General features: G+C 39.8%; 1 protein-coding gene across 2 annotated transcripts in view; it reads left to right on the plus strand.

Moving 5' to 3' along the window:
* Nucleotides 1-7,475: 7,475 nt before the first annotated feature.
* Nucleotides 7,476-9,283, plus strand: part of LOC104932443 (activator of HSP90 ATPase activity 1) — a 6,893-nt gene continuing 5,085 nt past the window's right edge. For both annotated transcript variants that reach the window (XR_003461689.1, XM_019277828.2), the window contains exon 1: nt 7,476-7,724. Coding sequence is in view for 1 of the 2 variants with exons in the window: in XM_019277828.2 (XP_019133373.1) it covers nt 7,645-7,724 (80 nt within the window). In the remaining variant the exon portion in view is untranslated. The remainder of the gene's footprint in view (nt 7,725-9,283) is intronic.

A 9,283-nucleotide genomic window follows, 5' to 3' on the forward strand; every position in this document is an offset into this window, starting at 1 on the left:
CTGCTACTCTCTAATGATCCTGCTCCTCTCTAATGATCCTGCTCCTCTCTGCTCCTCTATAATGATCCTGCTCCTCTCTGCTCCTCTATAATGATCCTGCTCCTCTATAATGATCCTGCTCCGCTATAATGATCCTGCTTCTCTCTGCTCCTAATGATCCTGCTCCTCTCTGCTCCTCTATAATGATCCTGCTCCTCCCTGCTCCTCTCTAATGATCCTGCTCCTCTCTGCTCCTCTATAATGATCCTGCTCCTCTCTAATGATCCTGCTCCTCTCTGCTCCTCTATTATGATCCTGTTCCTCTCTGCTCCTCTATAATGATCCTGCTCCTCTCTGCTCCTCTGTAATGATTCTGCTCCTCTCTGCCCCTCTCTGCTCCTCTCTAATGATCCCTGCTCCTCTGTGCTCCTCTGTGCTCCTCTCTAATGATCCCTGCTCCTCTGTGCTCCTCTCTGCCCTTCTGCTCCTCTCCGCTCCTCTCTAATGATCCTTGCTCCTCTCTGCTCCTCTCTGCTCCTCTCTAATGATCCCTGCTCCTCTGTGCTCCTCTCTGCCCTTCTGCTCCTCTCCGCTCCTCTCTAATGATCCCTGCTCCTCTATAATGATCCTGCTCCTCTCTAATGATCCCTGCTCCTCCCTGCTCCTCTCTGCTCCTCTCTGCTCCTCTGCTCCTCTCTAACGCTTTAAATGAAGGAGGAGAAATTAAAGAAGTCATGTATTCTGCTTGTGCTGGCTTCAGTAAAAGAAAAACTAATAATCATTCACTAAAGTACTGAGACATAATGTTGATTTAATTGTAGTTTAATTTAAATTTATACTTTTAAAGGTGCAGTGTGTAAGATTTGGAGGAATTTAATATTAATAACTATGTTTTCATGTATAATCACCTTAAAATAAGAATCTTTCTGTTTTTGTTACTACTAAAGAGAAATCAGATCAGAAATACTTTATTAATCCCCACAGGGAAATAAGTTTGTTACAGCAGCTCCCAAACAGTCAGTGAGAGAGTAAGTGATAGGAAAAAAACTAAAAACTAAAAACTTTAACCCTATACACCTATACAATATCCTATTTTAACACTATATACACATGTATAAATAACAGTTATACTTACTTATACTATACTTTATGTTTTATTAATCACACCACGGGGAAATTTACGTGTTACAGCAGCAGAGGAAAGTGTAGCATACACTACAGAATTAGAACAAAGTAGAAACGGCAAAAAAACAACAACAACACAATAAACAGACATAAATATCTATAACCTACAATAAACAGGAAAAACAATCAACCTTCAAACAGACAAGTACTGAGGATAAAAGTGGCATGATATATAAAAAGAGTATTGTAATTATTAGTAATCATTCACCTGAATAAAATAATCATTCACTAAAGTACTCAGACATAATATTTATTTAATTGTAGTTTAATTTAAATTTATACTTTTAAAGGTGCAGTGTATAAGATTTGGAGGAATTTAATTTTCATAACTATGTTTTCATGCATGTATAATCACCTTAAAATAAGAATATTTCTGCTTTTGTTACTACTAAAGAGAAATCAGATCAGAAATACTTTATTAATCCCTGCAGGGAAATAGTTTTTGTTACAGCAGCTCCCAAACAGTCAGTGATAGAGTAAATGATAGGAAAAAACTAAACTTTAACACTATACACTTATACAATATCCTGTTTTAACACTATATACACATGTATAAATAACAGTTAAATAAAACCAGTGACAGTAAAATAAAAACCAAGTAACAGTGAACTATGTAAATCTAAACCTTCTAAAGAATTTAGTGTTTGAGAGACTGCACAGAGAATACACTGGTTGTTAAAGTGCAGGATGCATGTGAGGAAGATTTCACTGATGTATTGCACAAACCGGTTCAGTAGCTACTGGACCTGACTTGAAGTGTGTGATATTCTGAGGGAGGAGTTGTAGAGACTGATGCTCACCGGTAGGACAGAATCAACTGTTTTCTCTGTGGAGCATCTTGGTGCCAGCAGTCTCTGGCTGAAGCTGCTCCTGAGTCTGTCCAGCACCTCATGGACTGGGTGGGAGTCATAGTCCAAAATAGCCCGGCACCTTAGACAGCATCCTCCTTTCCAAACGCACAATCAGTGAGTCCATCTGCACCCCCACAACTTCACCAGCCTTATGAACCTTTTATATCTACAGTGGGAGCGGGTCGTCTTTCATGGACAGGATTAGTCTACACACTGGACCTTTAATGTACTCACATGTTGTACTTTTTATACACACTGGACCTTTAATGTACTCACATGTTGTACTTTTTACTCCACAGTTACACACTTTATTTATTCAGATTAAGATCATTCATTTAAAAAACATATAAACTATGCAATACAATGCATGTTTCAGATGTTCACAGGTTCCCCGTCTAAACGTCTCAGATGGTTTTGTTTAAATGATTATTCAAAGCCCAAAGACGTCTCATTTTATTTGACAATAAAAAGGAAATATCAGATAAACATACATGAATATAAATATAAAGATTTATTCCATGACCCTTTGAAGGAGCCTCGAGCAGAAACAAAGTAAAATGTCACACTGTACAACAAGTTAAAGTTGTACATTAGAAATATTACTTAAGTAAAAGTATCTTAAACAAAATGCAGGAGTGTTATACCATTGTTATATTGTTATATAACTTATATTATCGTTGCTGATGCATTGTTTATTTACAGATTCAGTACAGACAAACTGAACACGGCTTTCTAAGATAAGACAGACTTCAATGATCCAGAAATGACTCATGAATCATAAATCTATAGAAAACGTCATGAAGTCATGAAGGAGCTGTGGTAGATCTCCTTCTTCCATGGTGGGAGCAGCAGTCTGTTGCTGAAGCAGCTGTCTAAGGCCTCCACAGTCTCCTGCAGGAGGTGAGAGGAGGTGTTCATGATGGAGGTCAGCTTTGCTAACATCCTCCTCTCCCTCACTTCTTCTATGGAGTCAGTCCAGGACAGAGCTGGACCTCTTGAGTCCTCCACACTCCAAAGGAGACTCAGTCTGCTTGGTAAGTGGAGACGACTTTGACCCTTCTTGTTCAGGACGTCTGTGTTGTCTGACCGGTCCAGTTTATTGTTGAGGTACCGTCTCCATATCCAGTCTCTGGATGTTCACCGGTCTGGTCTGAGGTGTCTTCCTTCTCCTGAATACACTATAAAATGCTGCACAACACATTGTCATTGTGCTCATGTCATACAGTCATAATAATAAATCTTTGTAACAGTCTAAACATCCACAAACAAACCAGACTCACGTCACTTCAAAGCTGCAGCAGTCGACACGTTAAATGAGACGACTTTTTTCTGGAATGGTGTAATTTACACTATTATACTGGTGCTCTGATCTGTCCCAGTGTCTCTCTGAGAAAACATCTTGAAACAATGGAGGCTGAATGATCTAACTCTGTTGGCAGCTTTGCTTTTGTCATCACACATAGAGTACAGTGTGTCATGAAAAGACAGATTGTATTGCAGTGAAACTTTTTCCATCGCTCTGCTGCTCAGGACACATTTTGGACTTCTCTTCAGTTTTAGCTCAGGAGTTCTTGTGAATGGAGGTTTTGTGGCCACATTGTGAAACAACAGGAGCTCAGTTAGTTGAGATGAACTGGTAGTTTATGACAATGATGATACAGTTTGAAATGACTGGATTAGATCATGTATTTATATAAAACTTATATTAAAAGCGTTAGAAGTGCATTTCTCTGGACGTCCTCCACAGATATTTACCTCGTATCTTACACTCTGCCTCTTCGAGGTTGGTTCAGGCATCATTAACGCAGCATATTCATATTAATAACAGTCTTCTGTCTCCTGAACGCTCTGGGTTCATATTTTCCTCAAAACATCTTCACCAGAATGATTTTTGTGCGTGCTAACCGTGCAGTCTTTAACACATACAGTAGTAACACATTAAACATTAAAAAGACCTTATCTGGTGTGGGTCATGCACGTGTACACATTCATGAAATCTCCATCTAACAAGTCATTTTGTTTTGTTTATTACTGAGACCTTCAAACTGTTCTCAGTACACAGTGAAACAAATATCCATCCATCATCTGTACCCACTTATCTTGATGTGCTGCGGGTGGCTGGAGCATTGTTCTGCATGCTTTCAGTCTGACAGAGAAAACTGGAGACTCGAGGAGAACATGCAAACTCCTCGGTTCTCCTTGTGAGTCTGTTTACTGGTTTAGAGTTCTGGCAGGTTCCGATCCAGAAGCTGCATCACAGTGTCTCCATGAAGGAACCAGTCCCAATAAATCTCATCTCAGAGATTGGAAAACCTTCTTCTGCACACACGGTGTGTACTGCATGTTTGTCTATCTTGGACCATCCCTCCTTTTTCAAACCTTTTTCACCGTGTACCACCTCAGAAAATATTCGCCTCTATCAGTCATTCTATCCAGCAACTACTACAGTGACAGTTGACACAGGAGGCAGATTTATTCCTCATAAGAAAGTCATTTATTGTTGATCAGAACTCATGTGGTATAAAGGTATCGCTGGAATGTTTCTTAAAATAAGTTTTTGTTTCAGTATCAGCCTGATACGTCGTCAAGTTCATTCACACAGTGAAATATGATGAAGAGACGTGAATCAGGAGTAACTTTAAACTTAGTTTAATTTCATTCAAACTGTTGTTTCTTTAAGTACCACTACAGGAAGGTGACGTACCACCACTGGTACTCGTACCACAGTTTGAGAACCAGTGCTCTCAGGATAAACACATCTCTGACATTAATCAGTCAGTTGAGATTTATATGACTACCACACATACCACCCTTTGAGCCTGACTGCTGTAATTAACAGTAATTATCAGTGCTGGTGATGCTTATTACCTCCGCTATGGAGGTTTTATGTTTTCGATCTTGGTAATTAGTTTATTAGTGTTAATTAGTGTATTTCAGAAGCCTAACGATGGATTTGAAATGTTCTGAGAGGATTGGGGGCGGAGACTTCTTCACTGATCTGGGATCAGGTATAGTCGTTATTTTTCACACCAAATAATTCACTGATGCCTGAATGACGCCTGGTTGCTACATCCACCTGTCAATCAAAGAAACAACGCCCACCTGTCAGTCAAAGCGTCCTCGCTCTTAATCCTGCATAACTTTAAGCCTTCATATAATGTGAACAGGTGAGTTGTATATAAATTCACCCTCAGTACAGTTGTCATGAACGGGGAAATTAGCTACAGAGACCAAAACTGTTTTTTGTACCAGGCTGTAAACATGTTTATTTCTGCTGTGAAGTTGGACATTTGGACATGGGGACTTATGGAGACTGACTCACTTCTGGAGCCAGCCTCAGGTGGACGTTAGAGGAACTGCAGTTTGTGTTTCACTTCACAGCTACGGAGGTTACTGCTTTGGATCACCCAGTAAAGAAAATAATATTAGCACTTTATAAACATAACTATGTCTTCATGCATTTATAATCACCTTAAAATAAGAATATTTTTGTTTGTGTTACTTTAAAATGATTCTTTCATATCTACAGTGGGAGCGGCTCCTCTTTCACCTCGAGCTGACAGGAAGCCAGACTCAGAAACAGCAGAGAGAATTTGGTGGATTTTCAAAATAAAATATCTTGTTCAAAGGTCGTAGAAAAGACAAAAGAGAAACAAATGAAGTACGTAGTAAAGTATTTACACATGTAGAAGCATATTTAGAAGAACATAAACCAGGAAAATGACCAAATCTGAGCAAGTAAACAAAGTCTGGAGGGTATATCATACCATTGACCTTTGAAATATTATTATTTATATCATACCACTGACCTCTGAAATATTATTATTTATATCATACCACTTACCTTGATACCATTGATGCCACTTATAATATTATTTATATCATTCCACTAGTTTTCTACCGTAGTACTCGTTTTGCACATCTGTACACTCGTCTGTTGATTGCCCGTTTGTTTCTTGTTGAATGAAACTTCTGTCTGTCTGTGTTTTTATTTTATTCTGCTTCTGTAGTGTTATTACACTTCCTGCTGCTGTAACAAGTGAATTTCCCCATTGTGGAATAAATAAAGTATTATCTAATCTAAACGCTTCTGAAACAAACGATGGGGTTTGAAGTCTGTGCAGGGCCGAACAAAACAGTGTTTCTACAGTAGCCCAGAACAGACAAACTACAGACAGACAGACAGACAGGGTCCTTTAAGTGTTTGTTTGTCCTTTGCACTAGGCAGGTGAGGGTGATGTGAGGATTAGTCTACACACTGGACCTTTAATGTCCTCACATGTTGTACTTGTCTCATTTTATCTGACAATAAAAAGAAAATATTAGATAAACATACATGAATATAAAATGTTTTGGTCTTCTGTCGTTTCTCATTAATAATCTCAGATTTATGTCACGACCCTTTGAAGGAGCCTCGAGCAGAAACACATCATAATAATAATCAGTCACTTTAAGGACTGAAGGTAAAGTAAAAGTGTCTGTTTGTGCTTTGCACTGGGAAGCTGAGGGTGATGTGCGGGGGGATCACAAGGCATAATATAGAATGCCACTATTCAGTCACCATCATGTTTACTTTACTAATTTAAATGCCATCTTGTGATTAATTAAAAACACATCTGGCAAAGAACAAATCAAAAAAGTTTTGGTTTGTTCTGTTGCCTGGATTTCTGTGTTTTAATATAGCCACAAGATGTCGTTTCAATTAGTAAAGCAAACAGGTAACAATACAGGTGACACAGATGATGAGCTGATGGCTGATAATGTTATTCTATAGGATGAGTTAAGAGCAGTTGAGATTTTTCTAATCTAATTTGTGAAGAGATGAGGACTTTAATCCACTACAAGGAAATGGCTCTTAGAAAATGTGTACCCTATCCTGAACACATTTTACTAAATAACCAGATATACTTGAGGACTGTGATAATGGGAAATGGAATTTAATTATATATATTTTTTTTACCAGAATAGAGACCTTTATTTAACACGTATGAGACAGGAAATTATGGGAGACAGAGGGTATGTGCCATGCAGAAAAGGACTGGGATTTAAATTGTGGTCGGCTGCGTACATGGCATTAAACTCCACGATGCCATGGCCACCCCACACTAGCTTTGTGTCCCATCCTGGCCACCCCAGTAAAAATGTCCTGGATACGCCGCTGAGCTGAGGGTGATGTGAGGGGGTTGCAATGCAGCGATCAGTCTGCACACTGGACCTTTAATGTCCTCACATGTTGTACTTTTTACACACTGGACCTTTAATGTCCTCACATGTTGAACTTTTTACACACTGTATTCATTCAGATTAAATCATTCATTCCTCCTGGACCTTTAAAAATCTCTGAGCACGTTTTAATAATAATAAAAGTCACCACGCGGTGCTCCTGTCTTTATTTGTCCGGGGAGGAACACGCGGAACTAATCTTCACAACACCACTTCCGTTTTTTTAAACCCTCTTTGCGCAAAGTTCCGCTTCCAGCACTTTCTGCAGCACGGCGGCTAAAGACGGGAGCACCGCTGGAGAGGCAGCTCGAGGCTTCTAGAAACAACGTGCGGACACACACACACACACACACACACACACACACACCGGCTCACACACCGGCACCGGCACCGATCAGCTGCTCTGATGGCGAAGTGGGGCGAGGGAGACCCGCGCTGGATCGTGGAGGAGCGAGCGGACGCGACCAACGTCAACAACTGGCACTGGTGAGCTGAAGGACGGGCACGGGGAGCCGAGCAGCCCGCCGAGGCTAACGCACACCCGGCCGGCTTCATGTGGAGCTGCCGCTCCGTGTGTGTGCCCCACGGTGCTCCTGTGTGTGTGTGTGTACGGCTCCGAGTGTTAGTTACTGAGTACTACTGAAGTAATAGATTACATTTGAGGATTTCAGCGGAGCTCGTGAGCGTTTCTTTCAAGTTAGCTTAGCTGTAGCTTCAAATGCGTTAGCCCACAGTGTGTGTCTGTGTGTGTGTCTGTGTGTGTGTGTGTGTGTGTGTGTGTGTGTGTGTGTGTGTGTAATAACGTGTGTTCCTCCACCTGTCACTCAAAGTGTCTGCAGGTGTTATTGAACAGTCTGTATCTGTTTTAATAGATCCACATTCATGTAATCTGATTACTCCCATCAGTGTCTGTTCTTCCTCCTCAGGAAGCTTCAGGATGAATGAACAGCAGCAGTGATCAGCTGTGATCAGCTGTGATCAGAAGTGATCAGCAGTGATCGATCACCTGTGATCAGCAGTGATCAGTTGTGATCAGCTGTGATCAGTTGTGATCAGCAGTGATCAGCTGTGATCAGCTGTGTGCATGAAATCACATTTATTACTAACAAACAATAGAAACAGATTCAGGTTTTCAGGTTTTCTTCCTCTGAGTCTCAGCAGCTCTGTGAATTCAGAATCATGTGAAGATGATTTCACCTCAACGAGAAGAAACGAGAGTCCTGCAGCAGATTTACTTTATTCATTCACCACAGGGAAATGTTACAGCAGCAGAGGAAAGTGAAGCTGCACCACAGTTAGAACAAAGACAGAAATATCTATCACAGCGGCGTCCAAACATTTTAAAAATAGGGCCAGATTTGAAGTGTGAAGACGCCCGGGGGGGAAAACTAACATTTAAAAAACGAAAAACAATAAAAGTTACATATAAATGTTCTGTAACAATTTTATTTTCATTGTCACAAGTATAATTTTTTTTAAATGACAATGTAACCAAATCTAGAAATCAGCTCTTCCTTTCTTTCACACCTGGAGTTACATAACAAAGAATACATTGTATGGAAGACGTTAAACTTAAATGAATCTTAATATCGTGTTCATTCTAAACATTTGTACTTATTATGAGTGTTAACATTTAAGTTTAAAACGTGTCACTCTTTAACAAAATCATTCAGAAAGTCATATTTTGTGTCACATCTACAGATGTATAACACCAGCAGGCACCCACCGAGTTAGACAAAGACAGAAATATCTATCACAGGGTCCAAACAGTTTTTAAATAGGGACAGATTTGAAGTGTGAAGACGCCCGGGGGCAAAACTAACATTTAAAAATGAAAAACAATAAAGTTACATATAAATGTTCTGTAACAGTTTTTATTTTCATTGTCACAAGTATAATTTTTTTTAAATGAAAATGTAAACAATCTAGAAATCAGCTCTTCCTTTCTTTCACATCTGGACGTCGATAACAGAATACATTGTTGGAAGACGTTAAACTTATGGAATATACGGTGTGGCTCGCAGAGCGGGTGTCACACTCAATCA

This window comes from Larimichthys crocea, chromosome XXIV (assembly GCF_000972845.2).
Source record: "Larimichthys crocea isolate SSNF chromosome XXIV, L_crocea_2.0, whole genome shotgun sequence".
Lineage (NCBI taxonomy): Eukaryota > Metazoa > Chordata > Actinopteri > Sciaenidae > Larimichthys > Larimichthys crocea.